Raw genomic sequence first — 27,553 nt, 5'->3', positions numbered from 1 at the left:
CAATTTCGTTATTTTATATCCCAACAATATGAGTTATTATCGACACTTTTAACAGCAATTAAAAAAACAGAAAGGTAAAGAAAGCAAGGACGTGATATGACTTTGTATGATAGTCGAGACTCTTTGGTCAGTGACAACCAGGATTGGGTAGGGTTACTTTAACTTAAAATGCGACAGAATCGAAATGAAAATAAATCCAAACAGCTTGCCAACATCATTTTTGCCGTTCCATGTATTCTGTTACTCCCCAAGCCTGCACAAAATGTAGTCATTTTATTCATATTTAGTTTCTTTTGTCTTTTATTAGCATATTTGGTATTGGAGTAATCCAAAAGTAATTGAAAGTAATCCAGTTAAAGTGACCCTACCCAACCCTCGTGATAACATTCAGACACCCGATCACAGCCCAAGCAGTACATCCGCCAATCAAATGAGCAGGTGTTGGCTGCAATCTCTCCCCCTGATTGGTCAGAACGCCGCCAAATCCCTCCCCTACCCCCGTGGTGAGTTTACTTCCGGTGACGCTCCCTGCTCCAAGGCAACCTCTGCGGGGACACTGAGGAGCTGTCAAACCCGCTTAGGGAGGGACGAAAAAAGGTCACGCCACAATTTAATGATTATACACAAGAACAGGTTACAAATTAGTGGTTCGAATTGACATCCGGATTAATTAAAAGGCGAGGAAATTCGGCGGTGCTAGCTATAATTAGTCGAAACGCTGTCACGAGGGCTATCATTTTGCGCGCGAGCGTCCAGGAAGTAGATTGAATTTATCGTAGAAAAGAAACTACGAATAAGTGTTTTTTTAACTCAAGGAAGACAATTATTTACAATCCAAGGAGACGAGTGATGGATTTCGTGGCTGGCTGCATTGGGGGTAAGTGGCTTTAGTTTCCAAATATTTTTCTTTTAATCAAAAGTGATGCAACTTCGTGCTCGGATTACGACCTTTTTAAACGAGTAGGGGTTTTTCGAATAAAATCCGTTAGAGATACGCACTGGAAGGTGTGAAGGATTTTGTTGGACAAACCACTGCTAATCCTTGAATTATGGTCTCACTTTAGCAGAAAGACTGGTTTGAATTTGAATGAAGTGTTCAATTGCCTCCTTTACACTCCTCTGTTTGTTTACATTTGGAGCGCATGCGCAGAGTGGCTCCTGTTATATTCTATACAGTAAAGAAGATACCCGGATATTGATCTATTTTTCGTATATATTTAAGGCGTTTCATTGTGTACTCGTGTAAATTATACTTCAATGCATAACAGAATGTCTGAAAGTGAGTGGTACGAAAAAAAACTAAGTTTGTTGTAATAGGGAAACAATATCCATCCATCCATCCATTATCTGCACCGCTTGTCCTCAGTAGGGTCGCGGGGGCGCTGGAGCCCATCCCAGCCATCTCCAGGCAGTGGGCAGGAGACACCCTGAACTGGTTGCCGGCCAGTCGCAGGGAACACAGAGACAGACAAGTCACTCGCTCATTCACACCTAGGGACAATTTGAACCGGCCAATTAACCTGACATGCACGTTTTTGTAATGTGGGAGGAAACCGGAGTGCCCGGAGGAAACCCACGCAAGCACGGGGAGAACATGCAAACTCCACACAGGAGGTTCGATCTCATGACCTCAGAACTGTGCTGCACACCCGCTAACCACTGCGCCGCTGTGCTGCCCGGAAATAATATCGATGAAATATAAGACAAATGTGGTAAGGATATTTAAATACCCGAAAAAAAATCCACGCAAATAGGTTTTCTAAAAACATATTTTAATATAGATCAATGGCATTCAAATATTTCCATTTCAAAATAAAGTATTAGGAAAATGTATAAGGAGCAAGTACCGGTAGGTAGGGTGGTCATTTGAGGTGTTGTTGAAAAATAAGAAAAATATTTTCTCTTATGTATGTGTTAACAATGCTCAACTTAATTCAAAGAGCCCTAATGCTTCACTTTCCACTGATCTGATCAACTTTCATCTTACTTTTCACAAAGCTGTTCGGGGTAGAACACATTAGGTAGAAGGAATAGAAGTGGGACACAGTGCCCGAGAGCGACATCCCAGCAGGTATTATTTGTTTCCATTTGTTAGTGTAGTATGAAAATGGTGAAAAGAATGAAAGGCTTCTTAGAGTACATTTCGAACGACCAACCTAAACCCCAACAAAGATTTTTTAAAAAGACGAGTTTATACAAGCATGTCTGAGAAATGCACGGCTGCAATGATGACAGAAGCCAGGAGATGGCAGCAGCGAGTACAAACAGTTTCAAATTCCGTGCAGCTCCTCTAAAATGGGAGCAAGGATTTTCTGAAAATATATTTATCGGATTAGGTCAAAGTGAACCCAATCTGACAGAAAATTAGCGATACCCAGCTCGAGCAAGGAAGATAGTACAATTTATTTTAAATCAGTTATATTAATATAGATATCTTAAATTCCGGACTATAAGCCATTACTTTTTTCCCAAATGTTCAGCCCTGCGGCTTAGTAGGCTCAGTAGCCTAGATGGTAAGGCGCCCGCTTTGAGACTGGGAGGTCGGTGGTTCGCGCCCCGGCCGTGTCATTCCTAAGACTTAAAAAGTGGTCGGCAGCGCCCTCTGTTGGCTGCGGCTGCATCGGCTCGCTACAACGGGTCAGGTGCAATCGACATTTTATTTTATACCAGCTCAGTAGCCTAGATGGTAAGGCTCCCGCTTTGAGACTGGGAGGTCGGTGGTTCGCGCCCCGGCCGAGTCATTCCTAAGACTTAAAAAGTGGTCGGCGGCGCCCTCTGTTGGCTGCGGCTGCATCGACTCGCTACAACGGGTCAGGTGCAATCGACATTTCGTTCTGTGTACATTGTTACACAGAATGACAATACAAGGAAATTATTATTATTATTATTATTATTATTTAGTGAAGCTGCCAATTTATGTAATTTTTCTAACGGCCACCAGCGGCGTTGGAGTATCAAAGGTAAGATTATAACCAGTAAAATATGTGCGCCAGGATGGACTGCAACCTCTAAGTTTATCCATACATTGTTTGTAAAGTTAAGGTATATTTTGATAATGAGGAAGACGCCTTGATGGCAATAGTTATGAGAAGGAAGTTGAGGGTGATCTACTGTGAACTTCACAATTACGGGATGCTTTCTTTTGACAGACACCAATGCGAGCGTGATCCTACTAGCGTGTTGGTACCTTTCAAAGGCACGGTTTGGGATGAAAGTTATATTATTATTATTATTAAAGCTTTGAAAACTCTCTCAGTGTACCATCTTTCTTCCTAAATATCTGTAACCATGTATAATATGTATTTGCAACTATACATTTTTGCAATGTATTTATTTTAGAGATTTATTCTTATATGTGTTCTACGAGCGAATCAGAAAGAAGGGGCGGAGCAAACGCGGGCTGATGGGAAGTGGGGTAAAGCTGAGTTACCGGTAGATCTGTCTGTTGTCGCAGCAGACAATAGGGGATATATATTTTTCCCACCCTTAACTTTGGAAATATACACTTTGTTTCCTTGGATTACTTTCAACCCGGACTTTACAAGTCTGCATCATACGTTAATTACGGGTATCATTTTCCGTTCATGATGCTGATTGTGGTTCTAAGATTGAGTACTGTTTATTGTTAAACGTCATATTGAAATATAATATTGTTAATGTGCTTAATTGCTGTTGAGATTGTCATTGTTTTCTGTTATTAGTGTCAATAAATTTGTTCAAACCAAACCAGTTACAATCGTGTAACTTACAGCCTGGTCTGAGTTAAACTTTTGATTGTGTCACAAGTTATAATGCGTGCGCACGTGGCTTGTACAGAGGTCGGCTCGTGTAAGTACATAAGTGGCAAATCACTTAAATAGAGGTGGGTGCGCCTTATAATCAGGTGTGCTCTATAGTCCGGATTTTACGGTTATTCAATTTTTTTTAATCTTATTGATATTAAAGAAAGAATGGAAGATTCACTTCAAGTAGATCGAATAAAAGAGAAAATCCAGCAAATTAGTCGACTCTCATACATTTTATTTCTATATGTGTATATTTTTAATACTAGGATGGGCTCCAGCACTCTCGCAACCCTACTGAGGATAAGCGGTGCAGATAATGGATGGATATTTATAATAGTAATAACATATCAAATTTAATCAAGGTTATACCCTTGTCTGGGGTGGTTCCGGTCAATATGAGCGCAAAAGAACAAAATGAAGCCATCAGCTGATGCTGTGTTGGGTTGACACAAGTCCCTCGTGATAGGCCGGGCTGTGCGCACACCCCTCCTCTGACCAATAGTCTGCTTTGTCAACTGTACGGTGCCGCAGCATGTGCTAGTCAGTTAACTTTCGCAAAACATGTTTGGAATTCACACACCCTCTAATAATATTTGAAATGCTGTCAATGGCTGGCGGTTTTTTTTTTCCTTGACGGTTTCAAAGTAGGTCGAGTGAGCAAGCAGGATCGGCTTTCAGGCATTTGTTTACTACTGAGAGCCGGGATCTGGCACTGGCTATTTGGAGCACCATGATTTCATTTTGGGATCATCACAGTTTTATTTCTTTTTTTAGGGGCTGTGTCTTATTCACATATTGGTTCGGGTTTTATTCAGGAAAAAAATCAAACGGAATGACTTTGGTAACTTTTGAACCACAACCACAATCTGGAACTCCATACTCCTGGTTTAGTGTATTGTTTATTTTATTTTTTTCGACATAATGAACTGTTCTTTTGCCTGTTGGTCGTTTGGTTTGTTTGGGGTGGTGTCAAGTTTAAACGATGTCCAGGTGAAATAAGAGATTTCTGAGTTCCAATCAAGCTTGTTTTTTAAAGAAAAGCAAGCATATTGAAACAAGGCAAAATTGCGTTCTTGGATTGCGATGAAATAATCCTACAGACTGAAGCGTGAGCCTCTTTCTTATACCATATCATGGATTTCCTATTGGAGGATAGAATAAAACACATGCACGTAAGCACATTCTAATTGGTTTAGGCAGGAATCGCATATGTCACAGTGTTTTTTTTTCCCCCCACATATATTGGAGTCTCGGGAAAATTACCAGTGGCCTCCAAATTGTAGATACCTTTGGCTTGGGAAGCTCATGCTCCTGTTCTTGGGTTGTTTGGGTTAGTCAAAAGAGTTCCGTGCACCTCTTTGTTAACAGATAGGGAGCCTCCAGAGCTGTGGAAACAAAGGTCCTTTGGCCTAGGAAACCCTCGCTCCTGACTCTGGAGGCGCTCGCTCCGGAAAACAACTCGGAAACGCAACTGCACAATTATTGAGTAAATATAAATGTATAAAAGTAATATAGAATACAAGATAGACCATAATTTCCCTTACAGGTGGGATTTTTATTTTATTTTTGTATAAAAAAACTTGTAAAATTCAATGAAAAATTGTGAATTATATAAATAAAAGATGATTTTTGTCTCCTTGAGTTTCCATTAGGTGCCTTGGGAATAGAATGTACTGGTGTATTTTGATTTGGTGTGAAGGCGCTTGCGTACTAAAAGAGAATGAAAATCAGGTGACCTCAAACTTGGTTGTCATTGCTGAAATAAACTATTAGTTGACACACCTTATCTTTATGATCATGGGGAAAAACACTATCCTTATCATACTATCAAAGAGAATTGTTTTTCTCGATTTGAAAATGACTAAATAAAAATACTAATCACATTATTGAATTAAACTTTATTGAATTATTTTGCAATTTACTGAATGATATTTTTTTTTTATTGAATCGAATTAAATTTTATGGAATTTATTCAAATCAATTGAACGTGATTTAATTTTATTATAATTTACTGATTCAATTTTTGAATTTAACTTCTACACATTATATATATATATATATATATATATATATATATATATATATATATATATTAGTTTATTTTTATTTGATTCAATTTCATTTAAATTCATTTTTTTACATATTTATTTTATGTTTTGCTTTTGTTTTGGGTTTATTTTACTAAAAGGGAATCTGAAAAAATTTATATAAATATTAATCATAAATGATTTGGTGCTTGAAAAAAACCTTTTTTGCAATCTTTTTTGACGAATCACTTTTATAGTATTTTTTGAAGATTGTTTTGGACTATTTTTAATGTATGTTGATATAAATCTACTTCTATATAGTTTTCTATTTCATTTTTTTCAAATGTTTATTTGATTTATTTATTTTACAAAAAGATGTTGATATATAAATTGTTGAGGTTTTTAACTTTTTATAGAAGTATTAATACATGTTTAATAAGTGTAATAAGTGTTTGGAAAAAAATGTTTTTTCTGCAAACATTCTATTTAAAAATCTGATTTATTTCATAATCTTGTTGAAAATATATACATATTTGCATTATTTTTAATGTATGTTGGAATAAACCAGTTCTATATGCTTTGTTCTCAATTGAATTTACTTTTACTGATTCAAAAGAAAAAATATTACAAAAAATCGACTATTATAGTTCATAAATTTTGGGGTCCTAATTTTTTAGGAATACTATCAGATTTATTATATATATTTATTATAATTATGTTTTGTCGTTGTTGTTAGAAGAAATTACCCCAAAATATTTGTAATTTTTAAAAAAATATATCATTGAAGGAAAAGAAACTATTTTCCAATTTTTTTGAATTTTAGAAATAATATAATTCTACATGGTTTATCTTAAAATATTTGTTTTATTTTACTGAATGTTTTACATTTTATTTATTAATTAAAAAAAACAATAAATGAATACATGTGATTATTTATATAGTTATGGGTCCATATCTTGTATGAATATTCATAATATTTGGCATTGTTGCTTGAAATAAAACAGCAATTTTCCCTTGCAAAATTATTTGAAAAATTGGGGATATTTTTGAATATAATCGTATTGAATTATATTGACATACTTTGGGATAAGTCAATATGTTTTTTTACGCTTTTATCCTCAGGTGCTGCTGGAGTTCTTGTCGGTCACCCTTTTGACACAGTGAAGGTACGAGAAACTCGATATATTACTTTGACTGCCATGAAAATGTCACTGACACAGGAAATGTTAGTCATTGGTGAATTGATAAACGCATTTTTGTGTTTTTCCACCAGGTCCGACTTCAAGTTCAGAATGTTAACAAACCAGTCTACCGTGGCACCATTCACTGTTTCCAGTCAATCATTCGCCAGGAATCCGTACGTACCAACTTGTCCTACATCATAAAATATGTCATTTGCTCTGTATGAATATTTCCGGTCTATAAACTATTATTGAGCAACTAATTGATTGTCAAAAGAATCTGAAACCCTATTTTTCCATTCAGAGAGAGAAATATTTGAGGCAGTGTTTGGATTAAATACTCTCTTAATATTCCAAAATAATAATGAACCAAAAAAGAAAATTAAGATTACATTTTTGCAATTTTGTGGCATTAATATATATTAATATTATTTTTAAAGAAAGGTGTATTTTTTGTTTGCAATTTTTACATTAGTGTTGCATTTGTTATGTCAAATATTTAAATGAATGTACTTTTATGGACATAAAATACTGAATTGAAACTAATTTTAGCAATTTGTGGGCTATTTTCTTTATACTTTATGTGATGTAGATTTTATTCATTCCTCCTGTAAAATTATTTAATGCATAACACATGTTTATTTTGGATTTGAAAAAAATGTTAAAAATATAAATAAATATGTAAAACATAGATATAAGCTTTTAAAAAGATTTTTCTTCAATTTTTACATGTAATTTAATTTGATTAATTGTGTGAGGGGGGGAAAAAATTCGCTGATGTTTTTATTTAAAGAATATTGACATTTGAGAAAAAATCCCTTTTAATTACTCATTCAATTAATATATTCTTTTCCAAATTAGGTATAAGGAAAAAAAATGAATTTGTTAATCAAAAGACTAATTGAAAAACATAATTAAAAAAAAAAGAAAACATTTTAATTTCATTATATACCAAAGTTGAAAGTAGACTATTTTCTCTATCATGTATGTGTTACAATGGCCAACTTAGTTCAAAGAGCTTTTACAATTTTTTTCAGTGCACCTATCTGCTTTTATCTTACTTTAATCATTACATTAGGAAGCAGGAAATGAGGGAGGGGTGGTAGAGAGTGATTTCATGCTCATCTTTGCATTTTTCTGTAAGTATAGCATGAACAGGGTGAAAACAGGGGGGATCAGGCTTTTCCCAAGGCAGACCCTTCTAAAACGTAGTGTCCTATATCTGGACCTGTTAAGTCTGAGAGTTTAGGTGTTGGTAGGTCAATTAAGTCCTAATCAAAGCGTCTTTTCCGACAGATGTTGGGTTTGTACAAAGGCATCGGTTCTCCTATGATGGGCCTGACCTTCATCAACGCGATCGTATTCGGCGTGCAGGGCAACACCATGCGCTACCTGGGCAAGGACACGCCTACCAACCAGTTCCTGGCGGGCGCAGCTGCGGGCGCCATCCAGAGCGTCATCTGCTGCCCGATGGAGCTGGCCAAAACCCGCTTGCAGATGCAAGGCTCGGGCGAGAAGAAATCCTCCACCCGCAAGACCTACAAGAACTCTTTGGACTGCCTGGTGCGCATCTACCGCCGGGAGGGCGTATGGGGCATCAACCGTGGGATGGTGACCACTCTCGTGCGGGAGACGCCGGCCTTCGGATTGTACTTCCTGGCCTACGACGTGCTTACCCGGAAGTTGGGTTGCGAGCCCGAAGATCGCTTCATGATCCCCAAGTTGCTGTTCGCCGGAGGCATGGCTGGTATCGCTTCCTGGTTGTCCACCTACCCGGTAGATGTGATCAAGTCGCGGCTGCAGGCGGACGGCGTGGGCGGCGTCAACCGCTACGCCGGGATCGCGGATTGCATCCGGCAGAGCGTGCGCGGCGAGGGCTACATGGTGTTCACGAGGGGCTTGACCTCCACGCTGCTTCGCGCCTTCCCCGTCAACGCCGCCACCTTCGCCACCGTCACGCTGGTGCTCATGTACGCTCGCAAGCACGAGCAAGGCAGCAACGAATGCGAAACGGCACCGCAGCAATCGGGACCCCACCCTCAAGGACAGACCTCCGGCCTGTGAAAGCTGATCCACGTCTTCCCAGAAAGACTTTATTCTTGTATTTTTGTGAGTATTTATATTAGGGACAGGCGAGTAACAAAACCGGGTTCTTGTGAGGGTCTTTAAAATCAATACTGTATTTGAGAAAAATGTCGTCAAATGTAACTGTAGCATTGGACATGAGCATGTAAAGGGACAGTGTGTAATATTGAGTGCCTCCTTGTGGTACAAAAAAAAACTCCATTCAGCTAAAAAAAACTGATTTGAATAAATTACAAAATTACAGGTACTACATTACCAATGTCAATATTTATAAATATTGATAGGTTGAAGAATGGGCAGCACGGTGGACAGTGGTTAGCACGTGTGCGGCACAGTTCTGAGGTCATGAGATCGAACCTCCTGTGTGGAGTTTGCATGTTCTCCCCGTGGGTTTCCTCTGGGCACTCCGGTTTCCTCCCACATTCCAAAAAACATGCATTTCAGGTTAATTGGCTTGTCCAAATTGTCCCTAGGTGTGAATGAGCGAGTGAGTTGTCTGTCTCTGTGTGCCCTGCGACTAGCTGGCAACCGGTTCAGGGTGTCCCCTGGCCACTGCCCGAAGATAGCTGGAATGGGCTGCAGCGCCCTCGCGACCCTACTGAGGATAAGCGGTGCAGATAATGGATGGAGGTTGAATAATCTGTATTTCTTTTACATAGCGCAATCCATACCTAATAGTCGCCGCCATGTTTGACTGGCATCTTGCTGCTACGCTTTGCTCATTTGGAACTGTGTTTTGTCCGCACTAGACAATACAGGGCCATTTAGAGGTCACATATTACACTATCTACCTTTAAAGGTTATCAAAAAGTCCTATGTGATTGACCTTGGAATATATTTTAGGGTCATCCTGCAATATCATATATCGAATATCTGTAAACTGTTGTGAGTTGACTAAAAATATATAATGTATGAAGGGTTCCTTTTTAATCCGTGTAAATTATTTTTTGGGGGGGGGCCACATTCAAAAAATATGAAAGAGCTAAATGATTAATATAAAAAAACTGTAGGAGGGGGTAATTGTGTATTTTAGAACAATATTTCAAAGTTCTTGATCTAAAAAGGCATAAATTAACAAACTCATATAATTATATGTTTGGGTTTATCTCCCACATGTATTTAAAATATGATTGATTAAATGGTGTAATATTAAATTGTCACTATCATGTGAGGAAGACATATCTCCATTTTTGTCTCTTTTACTTGAGTAATAAAATAAAGATAATACATAAAAAATATTTAATTCTGGATAACTTTTTTTTTTTTTTTGCTTTATTCTTTTTAAGCATCTTTTTTATATTACAATGTGTAGTTTTTCCTGAAAAATGTTTATTTCTTTCAATCATATAATTTAAAAATATACAAATAGTAATGATTAATTTATTAAATTATTTAATATATCATTGCTATCATGTGAAAAAAATCATTTTTCTGGCAGTTTTATAAGGATGATAAGTAGTTAAAATAGGGTAATGTCGTTTTTTTAACAACATAGTGCATAGGTTTTCTTTAATGATTATATATTTTTATGTATGGATAAAGTATATAAAAATATTTTTGTCATTTTATTTATTGTTGTTTTACCTTTCATGTTTACATTGTAATTATAATAAAGGCAAAACAAATACAAATCTGAAAAATTGGGGAGAGGCGAAAATCAAGTATAATTTTACATACCTCAACTGTTAAAATGTGGTTCCAGAACCCAAATCTCAGACTGGTATCGTCTAAGAATTCTATAAGTATTGAACAGTGCAAACTCTTGCATTGGAATAATCTATATTTTTGTCTGTGGCCCTAAAAAAAGTATCCGCCTTCCTGAGGACAAAGCACATTGTTGCTCAGGAACAACAAATCTCAATGATTGATTATTGTTGCAGCTATTTTGTATTCATCCGATTAAACATAGAACTAATGTCCGTTTTTTAAAACGGAATCTGGGGGGACCAAAAGGAATTGAGTAGCTTGGAATATTTGTGAAATATTTATCTTTTTTCTCATGAATGTATCTGAGTGAAACATATTTATGGTTTTGGAAAAAAATACTAAAATGATTATGACTGTATCCCGTGCTGCTTCTAGAATCCTGAATGCTGGAATAAGAAAAGAAAAAGTTGCACTATGCAATCAGCTGAGCATCAAATGACATTTTCTATATTTGGTATCAAAGCACTTATCACCTTACAAAATGCACTATTTTATTTCTTTTCCTCTGGATTTTTTCTTACACGTGAAAAACTCACAAAAAAACAATAATGCTGAGAAAAAGGGATTGTCTGCATTTATCCTCCAGCAATTATTGTGGTAAGATGCATATTTAATATTATTCTAAGACCAATTTTGCTAAAAAAAAAAAACAAGAAAAAAAATCATGACAACTCCATATTATCTTTATTTGAGCTGTAGCGGTTTTGGTTGCTTTAAGTTGAATCGTGGTAACGGAAAATGCACTTTGGAGACTCTTGCTAGTGTACAAATACGTTTTTGCGTTCTTTGAATGTCACAAATGTACAGCTTGATATTGTATTGCCTCGTGGGGAGATTAGATATACAGTACTGTATATTTTGTTGGAATTATCAATCGCGTTAATAAATGATTGAAACAAATGTGTGTTTCTATTCGAAATTGTCACTGTTGCTTTAAAAAAATTTATTAAAGGATATGGATTGCTAGAAATTATATTAGCATGACGTAAATACGAGTAAAGGAGATACTGTAGTTCTCGCGAGAAGATACGAGAAGTAACGTCAACTTCCACAACGTTGTTTGCTTATTTACTAAACTGATTTGAAAGGTGATATGTTACATTTTATGAAATCAACTTTTTTTTCTCCACTAAGTTATCAAGAGGTTAAAATGGGAATTCATTAATTTAAATATTGGTAAACTGTAGTTCTCGCGAGATTCAACGGGAGGAGTAACGTGACGTGAAGTCAACTTTTACAGCACTAATGCTAGATTATTTTCTAAATTGATTTAATGAGTTAAATATTAACATATTTTTTTGATTTCATTTACTTGGAGATTCAACTTGGTTTAATTGCCAAGTGTAGGCTGTAGTTGCGAGATACGACGGAATGAGTAACGTGACGTGGGTCAACTTTTGCTAGGCTAATGCTAGCTTAGTGACTAAACTGCTGTAATGTATAAACTAAAAAAAGTTACGCAAGATATTTTTTTCTGCACTAAAAATGTAAAAGAATTACCCTATTCAGCAATAAAAATGGCACTAAAACATCTTGAGTAATGTCACGCACCAGGATATTTAAAAATAATAATTAAAAAAACATCCAAATAACTGCAATTATTTTTATTTATAGTGCACATTATAATTACTCCTCTGCAACTTGACATAAAACTCATGACAACCGCAAAGTGTCACGTATGGTCAGTTTTCAACATGAAGTCTGTTTTTTGTGTGCGCTTTATAGACAAGAAGCTGAAGTCACTTGCAGGATATTCCATAATTATCTGTCCAAATGCTCTGCAACGATTTTCCATCTACATCCAGGCAGCTGTGTCTACTTCTTGGCAGTCTGCAGACGCTCGCTCACGTTCTCCCAGTTGATGACGTTCCAGATGGCCTTCACATAATCCGGGCGGACGTTCTTATACTGCAGGTAGTAGGCGTGCTCCCATACGTCGATGCCCAGGAGAGGTATTAGGCCTTGGGTTCGTAAGAGAGTTTGAGTTTCTTCAGAAAAGGACCTTGCACACCATGATGCTCACCTGTGGTTCCTTGCAGAGGATCTTGGTTGGCGCATGCGACGACGCCAAGTTTCCCGGCCTGCTTGTCGTAGCCAAGCCAGCCCCAGCCAGAACCCTGGACCGCTACAGAGGCAACGGACATCTTCTCCTTCATGTTCTGGAAGGAGCCGAAGTCCCGATTGATGGCTTCCATCAGCTCCCCTGAAGAACAAAAGCAACAGTGAGGAGTTTCACCAGTAGAGGGCAGGAAAGTATGTCTTTTTAATAGGTTCCCATAACTTTCTTCCATTTTGCAGTCTTATGAGAGGTAGAATTTATATTCCTTTTCAGTCACAGGAAAGATTATCAGCAATTTAGAGGCCATATTCCTTCATGTTTTTTGTTGTTGCTTAATGCACCCTTTTCATGGCAGGAATGTATTCATGCGTTTATGCCAGTATAAATAATCTTAATAATTAATAATCTTAAGGATTTTGAGCGTGTTTTTTTATTTTAAAATACACTCACAAAATACCTGTTTTTTAAACTATACAGAGGCCGTTTATACATTTCCAAAGATAGATAAAAAGTAAACAATTGCATTCAAGGGTTAAAACTGGCAAATAGTTAAAAAAATTGTGTGTGTATTTAAATGAATAAATTAAATAGACCCAAAAACATTTTTAACATTTTTAAATAATAATAAATTCAAACCATTCAAATATAAACACTTTGTTTTTAAATACTTTTAACTTATTAAAACAACAACAACAAAAAAACATTCTGAATTGGAGAAACAGATTCCCATGCAGTTGATTCCTTCAGTTTATCTAATAATTTTGTTTTGATAAAAAGTCCATACCCAAAGTTAAAACTGGCAGAAATAAAGCGATAATATAATTTAAAAAAATAATAAAAATAAAAAACATTTTAAAATAAGTCATTTAAATAAACAATAGAAATATCAATTAAGTTTTTAAGTACTTTTAAATAATTAAAAATGTCTTCTGACGGCGTTTTTCCGGGGGGGCTTATTGTACAATTTTTAATACAGTAGATTCTAACGTTTTTTATTTATTTATTTTTGAACTGAAGACACCCGTTGCTATAAAAAGCTCTTTCTAAAAAAGTTACAATTGCCAAAAAATAAAAAAATATAAAAAAATAAAAGAATCAATATTTAATAACAAAATAAAAAACGAAAAAAAATACAAATAACGTTTTTATATACTTTTAAATAACTAAAAAGGCTTCTAATGGTTTTGGGGAAATTTTAAAAACCTGTTGAATTTTTAAAAATTTTCTTGTCAAGCCTTTTTTCAACTGGTCGTAACAGCCTTCACTAGAAAGCCCCCCAAGGCAATTTTTAAATTCTACTCCTTACTTAAATATTTATTTCCAATGCATTGATTATTTTTCTCCTCCATTGCCTAATCAAAAGTAACGCTAACCCTCTAAAGTTACCTTGTGGCTCTCCCCCACCATTGGGAGAAAGATTAGTCCAGAAGATGGTGTGGTTAACGTGACCTCCTCCATTGAACTTGAGAGCAGGCTGGAGGGCGACCTGTGCCGTCACATCCCCTAGAAAACATTTCCATATTTTTCCTCTCCACGGACAAAATTCACAACCTGTCATCTACCTTTAGCCAGGGCCTCTTTGTACTTCTCCTCGGCCACATTGAGGTTGTTGACGTAGGTAGCGTGGTGCTTGCTGTGGTGCAGTTGCATGATCTCGGCATTGATGTGAGGTTCTAGTGCGCCGTAGTCGTACGTGAGATCGGGAAGCGTGTGCTTCTGTCTGCACGCTTGAGCGGCTTGGCTCAAACTGCCGGCGCACCTGGAAGGAAAATTGTCACATTCGCTCTGAAAATGTTGGTCTACTAGTGATCCCAGGAGCCAAAAGAACCGCAGGTTCGAGAGCGTTCTCCATTCGGGGCTCCGGTGCTGTGGAATGCTCTTCCCCCTGAGATTAGATCTGCAACCTCCGTGGAAATGTTTAAATCTAAGCTTAAAACACACTTCTATTATATAGCATAAGAATAACCTATAGTTTATAATGACAATATCTGTGCATCATTTGCCCTTATGTAGGTTTTGGATCAGGGGATGGTGTCATTATAGTCTATAGTTTGCAATAGTCTTTGATCTGTGCAACCCTTTGAGACTCTTTGTGATTAAGGGCTATACAAATAAACATGACTTGACATGAGGAGCAGTGTTGAATTGGATTGAAATTACAGTCTACCCCCACCCCTCCAGTACGATTTTTTTCCCCACTATATGACACCAAACTTTGCGCCAATCGTGCGAAAGACGAGGTACGTCTCGAAGATTCTTGTCTGCTATTGGTTGACGTCATATAAAATCCTGGTCTACTATTAGTTTGCAGCCCAGCATGAAAATATAGCTATACAATTGGCTGAATTACTTCTCACAATACCTTTCTTTTCACACAGTTCAGAATCTCGTGTGCTTTGTAAAGACGTTGGGAGTTGCTGATACAATACTCTATTTAAATGTACTGCATTCGTGATGTATATTCCCCAAGGCTAGCAGTGATGTTAAAGGGAGAAGCAAAAATATGATAACCATGGAAATAAAGCCTGTGAATATATGAAGAAAGCATACAAATGGGTACCTTTGCTAAGGACTATGGCTATAACCAAGACGATCTGGATAATTATTACGAATAAGGAGGCAATTAAAATCATCTGATTGAATCACAACTCTCGCAAGTGGACGTTTTTAAATCTGTTTTAACTTTACTACACCGTCTACTTCCCCTCTGCATCCACCTGCTTCTCCACTTCACCAGCTAACCCACCAAAGGTGAATAAAAAATGTTTTCCTTTACATGTATATTACACATAAGTATTACTTATTGTATAATATTTTAATGTTTATATCTGGGGTAGCATCTATCTATCCCCCACTATATCCATTTGCGATTCCCACCCCAGAACGGATCCCGGGTGGTGACTGTTAACTTGTCTCAACGATTATTGTGATTATAAAAGTAACGTCAACAATATTGACATTTTTTGGGGGGTGAGGTTTAAAAAAAAAACACTACGCAATATTGCATGTACGCGAAGTCCTTTTCTCATCCATGTGCTTTTTGACTTGGAAGTACCTGATAATGATCAATACAATCACTTTTGTGGATTTTATTTTAATATATTTGTCAAAAAATGATTCTGATGGGTGCACAAAGTTAACTGTGGACATTATACAAGATCATCATCTGTTTCGCGAGTCTATAATAACTAAATGCGCAACAAACAGTTTGTTAGCGTGCTAGGCTAGCTTTGCATAAGAAGTTTCCGAGCGCACGGCTAATTCGTGGACACAATAAAGCTAGGCACTGTTTTATGCATTGCCGTTGACTTTACCTGCGCATTTGAGCAACTCTGCAGAGCATGTTGATGACAGTCGAAACGGGAATCGAACCTGTTCTGTTTGGTAGGGTTTCAAAGCTTGCCCTTGAATCGAATTGGTGGGCAAGTTCAATTTGACAGCCGCGATGGAGCGTACCATTGTCGCCGAGCGGGGGTGTTCACGGAAATCCTTTGGGAGGAAAAAGCATCATTAACATTTTCAGATTTGTATGTCTTGATTGCGTTTATAAATCATATCATTGTGGTATTTTTTGCGAAATATTTGTTGTGGTGTTTCTATACTCCAAAATATGGGACTCACACTTTTATTTTGTTATATTATTATTTTAAAATGTCATCGATTTTAAAAGGATTATTAAACAAAAATATAGAAAAGAAAACTTTATATGTTGTGCAATATTTTTTGAAAATATTTTCGATAATTTAAAGGACATAATCACAAAAAAACGTAAAGACGTCAGACAGAACATCAAAGATCATACGAGACACGAAGATGGTTGCCGCTTTCCCGGAAATACCGTTGAAAAACCCTCTAGATCACAAGTGTCAAACAGGCGGCCGCTAAGCGATTGAATCCGGCCTGCGAGACAGCACTCAGAGAAGCGCAAGAGAGAAACAAGCTGCAGGTTGAAATATGTCAACTTGATGTTACCAAAGCCAGGTGCCTCAAACAAAGACACCGTACTTGTATTTATTTCTCTCTCTCTCTCTCTCTCTCTCTCTCTCTCTCTCTCTCTCTCTCTCTCTCTCTCTCTCCACCCCTTTTCTTCCACTCTGCCTCTGTCTCTTTCACTCTATGTGTCTCTCTTTTTCTCTTCCGTTGTTGCTCTTTGTCTCTTTCTCTCTCTGTGTCTTTTAACCTCCTTTGCTCTAACTTCCTTTTTTCCTTTTCTCTCTTTTCATACCCTTAGCGCTTTCTTTTCTCTTTTTTCTCCTTCTGTCTTTCTATTTCTCTTTTGATTGCTTTCTTCCTCTTTCTTTACCCCTCTCTCACGACTTTTTCTCTTTTGTTTCTCACGCTCTCTCCCTCTTTTTCTTTCTTTGTCCCTCCCTCTTTCTCTTATTTCTTTATCTCTCTTTTTCTTTCTCTTTAATCTAGTAGTTCGGCCCCCAACAGAATGTTTGTTCTATCGCGTGGCCACCGAGTTCAAATGAGTTTGACACCCCTGCTCTAGATTCTCTTATATTAAAGGGACAGTGTGATTTGTTTGACCACTTCATGTTGCTTTATGGTGTACTGCAACATATTTATATATATCCAGAGACCCTTGTTGCTGACCCCGGGTGTAGTGCAACTGAAAAACGAGTGCTACAATGCACAAAGAAGAATTCAAAACATGAAGACAAAGTGACCAAAACGCACCATTTTACTTCTCATTTCTTTGCCCAGCCTGCTTGAGCTTTTTGAGTACCTGTAGCAGCAAGATGACTGACATTTATGTCAGCTCCTACTAGATGAGGCTCATGTCCCCTAAAATAAATGCTAATTTCTAGACCTAGAGTATTTTAAAAATGTATGTTTATATGATATTTGAATAATAAGCAAAAGCACGTGAACTCAGTATACTTTTTTAATACATTTTTTTACCACCAGGAGGCACTTGATAATACACACTGTCCCTTTAAGGATGTGTGTTTATAAATGTAAATACAAAAACATATCACCAACACATTTGGGGGTGAATACAGGTTTTTATTTTTCTTCTGAAAGTTCCTTGCCTTTGCAAAAATGACTAATATTTTTTGAGAAAACTACAAAATACCTTTCATTAATTTAGCGTCAACTTCGCATACTTTTAAATTTCAGGTTCCTAATGGTCAAATGGGCACCAGAAGGCTGCCGTTACTGGTATCTCGGGTACCGATACCGTGAAAAGGATAGTACAGTAGACCCCAGGGATACGACATGAATGAGGGTCACGATCCGTGTGTCTTCTTCGTATTTTTGAATAGTCGCAGGCTTTGTCTCCATGGTTATCAACTTCTTGCTTGTCCCTTTAGCACCACGACAAGCCTTGGATCAATAGCGAATAAATACAGTACCACAGATACAATATTCTATCGCCAACTCGCTATGTTTTTACAAAGTACAGGATATTCTGGATGAAACTAACAAGTGAGAGAGGCAAAAATGGGAGGTAGTTCAGCCAGAAGCATATCCGCATTTCTACAATGACGTTGACTCCAACCCACCCAGCTCTTGTGCACACAAAATAAATCGTTGTTGATGTCGATCAGTGCAGAAATAAAAAAACTCCCTCTACACTGTAAAGGGAAAACGTTGTAAGACGGGACCACCGTTTCCCGGGGTCTACTGTATCAGCACTATTGATATCGTTACTCACACATTTCTATGTGAGATTCTGGTCCCATGCTGTAGTAAAGTGAAATTCACTGATCAAAGGTAAAAATTTGTGACGGAAAATAGTATTAATTGTGCAGAAATGTTACCATGCAAACGATTATAATTGATTAGGGGGGGAAAACAGTGCACACATGATACCAAACAAACAGTGACGAAGTGACACCTCGTGTTTTCCATTTCTCTCTTTGTGTGACTCGGCAACCCCTTGCTTCTCCCTTCGCTCCATTCCGCTTCTGTCGACAAGATGACGCCCGCTCCCACGGAGCTCCTCGCTTAAGAAATATAATAGAACCTCGTCTTTGCGATTTCTTCCTAAGCCCAGTCACCCGGAGACCGACGCCCCAAACGGGAGCTGGTAAGTGAAGTGTGGGAGGAGAAGGCCTCGCTTCGTGTGAGGAAAAGGAGCGAAAGGGAGGGAGTCGGTCCTTTTCCGCCATTTTGTGAGAACAAGAAGGCCGAGACGGATGCGAAATTCAGGCGACCTCTGCTTTGATAACGTTCGAATATTTAATCTTTTTATCGCGGTCTAAGGACTTTTCGTCGGACCCCGTGGTAGGGCGACGCTGAGCGAGGTTAGCGGGCGAGCTCTAAGGTTAGCTCGGAGTGCGTGTCGTGCTAACTAGCTTAACAGTCGCACTTAGATAGCTAGCTCGTGTTAGCTATCTTGCTTCGTCTTTACTAGTCCACCTCCAGAAAACTTTGATCTATTAATCTGCAGTTTTACTGTGATAAGTTGATTACCTAATCCTACTCTTCCCCATTGTAGATTTCACAATGACCAACGAGGAGCCTTTACCCAAAAAGGTGAGCCTATTTTGTCCAATGCAACAATCGACCCTCCAAATCAATCACTTGAAATGACTCCTAATATGTGTTATTTTTTTTGTCTCTTCATCTAGGTTCGCCTCAGTGAATCTGACATGAAGACCTTGACACGAGAGGAGCTGTGTACACGGTATACACTCAAACACACTCAACCCATGTAAACATTGTAGAAACTGACAAGTCATCATAACAAATAGATGTAAAACCTCTGTGCGCGTGTTTGTGAAATTAGTACACTATACACCAACATTATGACATTTTGGGGTCGTTATAAAAGATCAGCAGTCACCAACGTGGAGCTCGCGAAATCGGCGGCATGATCAGTATCTTTGAGCACATGATAAATTCTTCCCCAAGTTATTCATAAAATGTTGCCTATAATGGATGTATGTGTCCTAATTAAAGACGGACAATATTGTAGTTGACTGAGCTTGTTGTACTGGCTTCAAAAAATGAAAACCTTGTACTAATATAATGTTTACATAATAATAACAAGTCGATTCAAAAATGCATATCAAACTGGTTACTTTGTGCTCATCAGTAGCGAAATAGTAGCTCTGTTTCTAAAGGTTTAATGCCTGTCAAGATCAACATCAGACACACAAAGTTAAATTTCTTCAACAGTGTCACAGTATAAGTTATATTGCTTTACATATAATATTTTATCCTCCGAGTATTCCGTATTTGTTTTATGAGATACAGAAAACATTACATGTAATCATCTTCTTGCAAAAAGCGATATGAACTTAGTCTTTCTAAAATCCTAATCAGTAGTTATAAGCCAATACATGTTTCTTACCTTTTCATAACCCACATTTGTGTTCTGTGCTGTGGTCAGTGTTGTTGCTGTTAGATGGCAAATTGATAATACTCCCCAAAACAACAAAATTGGTTGGTTTATTAGCTGGCCAAACACATAACTGATTAAATGATAACGGAAAAATCTACAATAGATATGTCTTGAGATCTCCCTCTTGTCAATTTAATCACCTCAACCAAATTCTCCCCCCCCTGTCATTAGGTGGAAACAGCATGAATCTTACGTCCAGGTTCTGGAAGCCAAATACGCAGAGCTTTGTTGTAAGTACACATATGCTCTGTTTGTGGTTGAGTATCCTTCTCCTAATGCATTTGCTTTATTCTCTGGGACCGGCAGCCAACGACGTGACGGGCCTGAAAGAATCTGAGGAAAAGCTCAAGCAGCAGCAGCAAGATTCTGCTCGCAGGGAGAACATCTTGGTCATGCGGCTTGCCACCAAGGAGCAGGAGTGCACAGTACGTATATGTTTCTGATTCTTTCAATGAGGCGAAACAATGTTTTATACTTAAGTTTTGCTTGTAGTTTTTATTTTGTGGGCCTGGTCAAAACATTATTATTAGTCACGCTGACACTAAAACACAAACTTTTTTTTAATGTAGCCTTGTTTCAACTAGTATTTCTATTAAAGGTCAGAGTTTGTAGCCTTCACGTGACTTTTTAAACGGTTCAAGCAAATCTTAGGACAGAAGGTTATTTTGCCGCAATTACTGTTTTTAGTCTTCTTTTATTTTTGTCCATGACCCATTAGCTTATTAATTCACTGAACATAAACAAAACAAAAACATAGTTCTTCAAATGAATAAATATAAATATATTTTGGTGCCACTCCCCAGTTTCCCCTTCAAATCATGTCATACTTTGAACTGTGCATTTTTCTGTATTAGTAATTTCGTTGTTGTGTGTTTTACATTTATAAAACATATTTGTCAAATTTCATGCAAAATAATTTAGTTCTTGCATTATGAGTTTTTCAAAACTATTCTTATGAAACGGTGTAATAATAAACAAATATAAAATTCACATGTCTGCTTGTATATTTAATCATATGATACTTAGTAGAATATAGGATCTTTTTTCATGCATTACCAAGGTATTGGATCGAGACTATCGGGAGATATAGTAAATCCAATCAACCCCTCTTACCTGAGGCCTGGCTTCTCTCCCACATTTTTTTTTTTACTTAAAGAATTTAAGAACTGCCTTGGATGAAATACTATTGTTTTAGTAGTATAGAATATCCTTTTTATGGCACTAACTTTTGTTTGTCCCCTCCAGACGCACATCCAGTACCTGAAGCAAGCCCAGCAGCCCAGCGCCGCCCAACTGCGCTCATCCATGGTGGACCCAGCCATCAACTTGTTTTTCCTTAAAATGAAGGGCGAACTGGAACAGACTAAAGACAAACTGGAGCAGGCCCAAAATGAACTGAGTGCCTGGAAATTTACACCTGATAGGTAACGACAATCAAAAAAAAAAAAAACAATAACACCCCTCCTCAACCACCACCTCCCCAATAGAAGTCAAGACTTCTGCACGCCCCCACCAACCTCAATCTCACTGCAGGAGCCGTGGTGGGGGGGAACACTGACTAAAACCGCACAAACTCTCAAACAAAACAATGTTTTGATCTGCACTGTGGCAGCTGCTTTTCTTAACTTTTATCTAAAAAAAAAACTGCAAAAGACAATCTTTTCAGGTGACACTTGTGTCCCCGTCTCCCCAACACTGCCGTCAAAAGGCCTGAAAGGAGTCTGGACTGTTCCTGAAGACTTGGTTTACCACGTGGAAAGACTCCTCTGCTCAAAGCAGGCAGTTAACAGCTAAAATGGGGAGGGGGGCCGGCTGCAAAAGCGTAATTGGACGCCTTTAAAGACAATTGGCGTTATTCCGTACTGACTTGTGGGACAGTCTAGTTACCACCAAGTCTCAGCGACTGGAAGGTTAAAAAAAATTAAGACTAGAACTGTGGGCGGAGCCACGTCCTCACCTGCTTTGTGGGTCAAACTACCCCTGCCCCCGCCTACTCATGGTAGTGTTTCTCATGTTTTCTGTTTCTTTTCATTTGTGACTTGTTTTCTTACCACCCGGAAACACGTCGAGATGTTAAAGTTGATGATGTGCTGCTTCTATTTCTGTGTCGCGTTCGCAAACTCACCATTTTTCTCCCTCGAAACGATCCAGTGACTGCGCCTCTAAGGTTTTAATCATCAGTTTTATGTTCAATGCACAACTTGACACTGCATTTCGAGTAATCTTTTAAAACAACGGCAACAAAAAAACGACATTACTTAATGGGGTACTAGCCAATCACCAACAAACTCTGGGAACAGGTGAGGCGTGATTGGTGGCTGTCTTAGCATCGTTGACCTCATTTATTTTTACTAGATGAATTTAAATGTTTAAGTTATAATGCATTGTTCATACCAGCAGAAGAGCATATGACATCTTTTTATACGCTGTTATTGAGCAAAGATTTCTAAGAGATTCACAGTCAAACGTGGATTGTTCAACTTTTAGGGCCTGAGTGTCTTTGATTGTTTGTGATTGTACACTCCACAGGACTGTTAACTATTGTCAGCTCTTTTGTTTGTGCTGTTTTGTATTCAACGACCTCACAAAGAGGGAGGAGGGAGCGTTTTGATTATGTGGACAATTGGACCGAGCTGGATTGCATCATGTCCAAGATTTAATGTACTGAAGGGACTTTCCATTTCATGGCATTTCATCTGAGTGTTTCTCGTTTCCAATACATAGAATTGTTTCCTAACTATTTTCTCTTCACATTTTTCTTTGTTAAATGCTGATGGCGTCTGCTTCTGGCCAGATATGTGTCCTCCTGGTTCATCCCGTGATGTCAGCCTTGTCTCCCTTGCAGCCAGACAGGGAAGAAGCTGATGGCCAAGTGTCGGATGCTGATCCAGGAGAACCAGGAATTGGGCAAGCAGCAGTCGCAGGGGCGCATTGCCCAGTTGGAGGCGGAGCTGGCGCTGCAGAAGAAGTACAGTGAGGAACTAAAGAGCAGCCAAGATGGTGAGTGCTGTTAAAAAACACATTTAATCCTGCAAAAATGTTCAACCTGGGGAAAACATGACGGTAGTCAAGACCACATTTTACCCAGCCGTCTACTCACAGTGTAAGCGGGGTGGGAAAAGCACCGCAAAAACCCGAATGTGTCAGACTTGGTGCTTAAGCCTGAAGTTTGAACTGTGCCCAAAATGTCAATCATAAGTAGCCAGGCTTATCACTTGTTGACTTTTTTTTATTATCCATTAGTCATTAATATCTTTGTCTCTCAAACCGTCAACATTATAAAAAAAAAAATCTGTAAATGTTGGAATTCGGTTAACGTACCCTCCACAGACACACTAATAAGAAAGATGTAAATGTTTATACAGTCTTGTTTAACATAGATTTTGATACAAAAAGACAGGCTTTAAGTGTCGCACATCGAATTCTGTCCCCTTGCGCAGTGGAGTAGTCTATTGTCATTATACAAAAGTACAACAGAATTGGATGGCTTCTCTCTGTCACAAAGCAATTTAGAGAAGGGCTAGGTAGCTGCATACTAGCATCGGATATCCTCGTTCGAGCCAGGCTTCTGTGATGATTAAAATACATCAGTCCTGACTGTAGCGATTTCCTCCAAGTTTTAACTCCAGGTCATCTGTTTCATGGATAATGGAGCTGGCGTTGGTGATATACAGAGTGATGAGAGTTGTTATGTAGATCGGACCCGCGGTGCAGCTATTGCTTTGTCTCCCAATGCCGAGTCTGTGTCTTCCCGGACCTGACGACAATCCATCCACCATTTTTGCGCTCTTTTGACTTTCCTCAGTTTGATTTAATTGATAAATTGATCTTCGATGTAAGGCAGCACGGCGGCGCAGTGGTTAGCGCGTGTGCGGCACAGTTCTAAGGTCTTGGGAACCTCCTGTGTGGGTTCGAATCCAGCTACTGGACTTACTGTGCGGAGTTTGTATGTTCTCCCCGTGCTTGCGTGGGTTTCCTCCGGGCACTCCGGTTTCCTCCCACATTCCAAAGACATGCTTTTCAGGTGGATTGTCCTGTCCAAATTGTCCCTAGATGTAAATGCGCAAGCGAGTTGTCTGTCCCAGTGTGCCCTGCGATTGGCTGGCAACCAGTTCAGGGTGGCCCCTGCCCACTGCCTGATGATTGCAGCACCCCTGCGACCCAACTGAGGATAAGCGGTGCAGCTAATGAGATGAGATGGGATGAGATCTTCGATGTAACAAGCCGCTGAAATACTAGCCTTAGCTGTTGGGTGGACACATTGACTTGTATGTCTGTAAATATAAAGATGTTGTTTTTTAATAATACGACCTAATGTTCATGTGTATGTGACTGTATGCCTCAGTCTGAGGTAAAAACATGTCTGCGGACAATATTTAACGACGGAATTCCTTCACTAATTGATTTTTGGCGACATTATCGACGAATCGTTGCAGTTTTCGTTATAACGTGCTCGTTGACCATGCTCCTCAGAACTGAACGACTTCATCATCCAGCTGGATGAGGAGGTGGAGGGCATGCAGAGCACCATTCTGGTCCTGCAGCAGCAACTCAAAGACACCCGCCACCAACTCAGCCAGCCGCCTCAGGGGCCGGGGCCCAGCAGGACGTCCCCGCCCACCGAACCCCAGCAGGCCGCCGCACCCCCGGCCCCCAAAGACTTCGGGAGGGTGTCCAACGGACCCAGCAAGGGATCTTCCTCCCAGAAAGGAGTCCCGTATCGCGAAATCGGCAGCGCCGACGACGACTTGGCGGCGTCCGGTCCCGAGACCAAACTCTCCAATCACTCTGAGGAAGTGTCGGGAGCGCAGGGCGCAGAGCGGGCTAGGGCGCCGCCGGCTCTGAGTGCCGGCTACGAGAGCGTGGACTCCCCCACCGGCAGCGAGACCTCATTGACTCAACACTCCAACGACACGGACTCCACCGCTGACCCCCACGAGGAGAAGGCCCAGGTGGGCAAAGGAGCCAGGACTTCACGGCACGCGCAAAACGGTCTGGACTCAGCCGCCGTTTTGTAATCGACAACAGTGGTCGGGAACACAAAGGGTAGCCTTTGCTTTTTGCCTGTACCGCCCTTTCTTTTTTTACCCGATGCTTCTCGAAATCCGGGATTTATTACAATGGTAAATTAACGGCATTTGAACGATTTAGTATATGTGAGCGACGGCCGAGCGTTTGTCAAATACTGCCGATCACACGCGCTCGACTTTGGATGCGGCGGGAATCGAACCCGGATCGCGACGGTGAAACTGCCGTTGAAAATGTAGGAAAAGGCATTCGATTTTCTCATCGCTCTTTTTACTCGCAGTACCCAATGTCTCGCCCCTTAAATCTTGAAGGGACAGGGCGTATGATTTATTGCTTCGGACTGGTATTAAAAAAAAAAACTTGATCCAGAAAAAAGATTTCAATTACAGGCAAAAATACATAAAATATACCAATGTTACCTTTTATAAATATTCATAGGTCGGCAAAATCCATACCTATTAGTGGCCGCTATGTTTGTCATCTTGCTGCTACGCTGTGCTCATTTAGCACTGTTTTTTGTCAGCAAATACTACACAATACATATATTGGCCTTGAGAGGGATGGGCACAACCATGCTGTACCTGCCCAAGACACATCAAAGGAATGCGTGCCCCTACGACCATAATGGTTAAGGGATCCATCCAACCGACGTGATTTTTTTTGACTGAACTCAATCCCATAATGCTCTGTTACGACAATGATCAACGTGGTGCCATAATGGAGCAATATGGGAAAGAGATCGGGCAAAGCAAAGTTAAAGATTTGTCAAACACGTGAGCCTTTAAAATGAATAAGGCAAGACGATGCGATACTGTGAGTAAAAAGTGATGATGAGCCAAAATCCAATGCCTTTTCTCATGTCATTTAGAGCCCTAGTAATCTAGTGATAACACGGTGGAATTAGGCTTTTCATCATTGTAATTATAATTGTTATTCCTTATTTTGTCAGTGGGCCGGGCTACAAAAAAACAATACGCGGTACAGAAAAGGTTGCAGATCGCTAACGTTCGCCACATTAAAAACAAATATTGCTTTTTTTTTTTTTTTTTATACAGATGAAAAATGAAAAATACGTAGAGTGTAACGCCCTTCTTTTTTTCTCATGCTTTTGTCGTAAAACACCTTCGGGAACACCGAAACTCGTCGCCATTGATTTTTGCATCCTGGCGACCAATCAAATCAACCGTTGGCATTCGCGCCCCCAACTCCACAAATCGGCATCCGTGTTCTCAGCCGGCCGTGTTTTTTTTTTCCGATTCTATTTTTCAATTTGAATTGGGATGACTCAAAAGATTCTGTGAGTAGTTTTTAAAGAGATGTTCATAATCTACAGTCCTTTTCATGTATTGATCAAATACCAATAAAGAGTTTTAATACAAAGGAAGTGAAGAGTTACTACCCAATACATTGACACGACACTTAATAGATTGATAGACATTGTTGTTCCAATAAAATATACTTTCACTTCTAAAATACGCGTGTGGTTTTGTATCGGTCAATCACTGAAAACGAGTGCTAAAAAGCACAAAAAAGAATGCTAACTACTGAAGCTCAAATCAACCAAACCGCACTTTTTTACTTATGCCCAAAAATACATGTCTATATGGTCATATATATCGCTTTCTTATTTTCTTTTTAATTACATTTTTTAACCAATAGGGGAAAAGCAACTATTTGGAGTTGTGGGTTAAAAATGTTTACATTTATGATAACATTAAAATATTGATATTTGTAAGAAATAGATTGGTTTTATTAAATCTGTTTTGAATTGCTCACAAATAAAGCAAAATAATGTATTAGGCCCCTGTTTTCAGTACTAAATTTGATATTTAGTTTTGTAGTAATATTGTAGTTTTTTGTAGTATTTCTGAAGACACATTTTTGTAGTGTTTTTTTTGCAGTTTTATATTTGTAGTATTTCTATCGTAATATTTTTATAGTATTGCCATAGTAGAATTTTGCTGCACATCTGTTCTGTGTTTGTAGTATTTTTGTATTTTAGAAATATATATATATATATATATATATATATATATATATATATTATTTTTGTAGCATCTTTTGTCGCATTTCTAGTATTTCATATTTTTGTAGTTGCTTCTATGGTATTATGTCGTAATATATTGTGTTTTTTTACTTTTAGTGTGGTGGTATTTTTGTATTGTACTATTACTGTGTTGGTGTTTTGTTAGTATTTTTGTAAAATGTTTGAAGTTATTCTATTGGGAGTGTTTTTGATGTATTTCTGTAGTATTTTGTTAATAGTAATGTTTTAGAGTATTTAATATTTCTACAGAGTAGAACTAATATAATCCAAATAA

At 38.5% G+C, this 27,553-nt stretch overlaps 3 protein-coding genes across 4 annotated transcripts; 2 read left to right on the top strand and 1 right to left on the bottom strand.

Moving 5' to 3' along the window:
• Window positions 1-529: 529 nt before the first annotated feature.
• Window positions 530-11,685, top strand: LOC148345999 (mitochondrial basic amino acids transporter-like). Its single transcript, XM_088325465.1, has 4 exons — window positions 530-877; window positions 6,935-6,978; window positions 7,086-7,169; window positions 8,290-11,685. Exons 1-4 carry the CDS (start codon window positions 850-852, stop codon window positions 9,055-9,057), a joined length of 924 nt encoding a protein of 307 aa, XP_088181591.1. The 5' UTR covers window positions 530-849; the 3' UTR covers window positions 9,058-11,685.
• A 689-nt stretch (window positions 11,686-12,374) lies between these two features.
• On the bottom strand, window positions 12,375-16,325 carry sod2 (superoxide dismutase 2, mitochondrial). The gene is made up of 5 exons (XM_088324852.1): window positions 16,159-16,325; window positions 14,407-14,603; window positions 14,231-14,347; window positions 12,809-12,988; window positions 12,375-12,746 (listed from the first exon to the last, which is right to left on the bottom strand). Exons 1-5 carry the CDS (start codon window positions 16,185-16,187, stop codon window positions 12,601-12,603), a joined length of 669 nt encoding a protein of 222 aa, XP_088180978.1. The 5' UTR covers window positions 16,188-16,325; the 3' UTR covers window positions 12,375-12,600.
• Window positions 16,326-16,714: 389 nt separating this feature from the next.
• wtap (WT1 associated protein) lies at window positions 16,715-26,612 on the top strand. Of its 2 annotated transcripts, none has more exons than XM_088324850.1 (8): window positions 16,715-16,825; window positions 19,296-19,333; window positions 19,429-19,484; window positions 20,376-20,434; window positions 20,511-20,629; window positions 21,450-21,628; window positions 23,050-23,204; window positions 24,678-26,612. In XM_088324850.1, the coding sequence occupies exons 1-8, from the start codon at window positions 16,810-16,812 to the stop codon at window positions 25,220-25,222; spliced, it is 1,167 nt and encodes a 388-aa protein (XP_088180976.1). In that variant the 5' UTR covers window positions 16,715-16,809; the 3' UTR covers window positions 25,223-26,612. The 2 variants fall into 2 exon arrangements, with proteins under 2 accessions (XP_088180976.1, XP_088180977.1); XM_088324851.1 differs by lacking the exon at window positions 16,715-16,825 and adding an exon at window positions 18,700-18,884.
• Window positions 26,613-27,553: the final 941 nt, after the last annotated feature.

The sequence above is a fragment of the Urocampus carinirostris genome, chromosome 20 (genome assembly GCF_059441175.1).
Source record: "Urocampus carinirostris isolate Australia breed hairy pipefish chromosome 20, RoL_Ucar_1.0, whole genome shotgun sequence".
NCBI classification, from domain to species: Eukaryota; Metazoa; Chordata; class Actinopteri; order Syngnathiformes; family Syngnathidae; genus Urocampus; species Urocampus carinirostris.
This window is presented reverse-complemented; position numbering and strand designations above follow the sequence as displayed.

What these genes read in the sequence shown, in the direction of transcription:
- LOC148345999 (XM_088325465.1), top strand. Translation starts at nt 850, where the DNA reads ATGGATTTCGTGGCTGGCTGCATTGGGG. An exon ending in CGTGGCTGGCTGCATTGGGG is followed by an intron (nt 878 to 6,934) that starts GTAAGTGGCTTT and finishes TTTTATCCTCAG; the next exon opens with GTGCTGCTGGAGTTCTTGTC. An exon ending in CAATCATTCGCCAGGAATCC is followed by an intron (nt 7,170 to 8,289) that starts GTACGTACCAAC and finishes CTTTTCCGACAG; the next exon opens with ATGTTGGGTTTGTACAAAGG.
- sod2 (XM_088324852.1), bottom strand. Translation starts at nt 16,187, where the DNA reads ATGCTCTGCAGAGTTGCTCAAATGCGCAG. An exon ending in CAAAGAGGCCCTGGCTAAAG is followed by an intron (nt 14,348 to 14,406) that starts GTAGATGACAGG and finishes AATGTTTTCTAG; the next exon opens with GGGATGTGACGGCACAGGTC. An exon ending in TGGTGGGGGAGAGCCACAAG is followed by an intron (nt 12,989 to 14,230) that starts GTAACTTTAGAG and finishes TTTGTTCTTCAG; the next exon opens with GGGAGCTGATGGAAGCCATC.
- wtap (XM_088324850.1), top strand. An exon ending in AGGAGCCTTTACCCAAAAAG is followed by an intron (nt 19,334 to 19,428) that starts GTGAGCCTATTT and finishes CTCTTCATCTAG; the next exon opens with GTTCGCCTCAGTGAATCTGA. An exon ending in CAAATACGCAGAGCTTTGTT is followed by an intron (nt 20,435 to 20,510) that starts GTAAGTACACAT and finishes TGGGACCGGCAG; the next exon opens with CCAACGACGTGACGGGCCTG.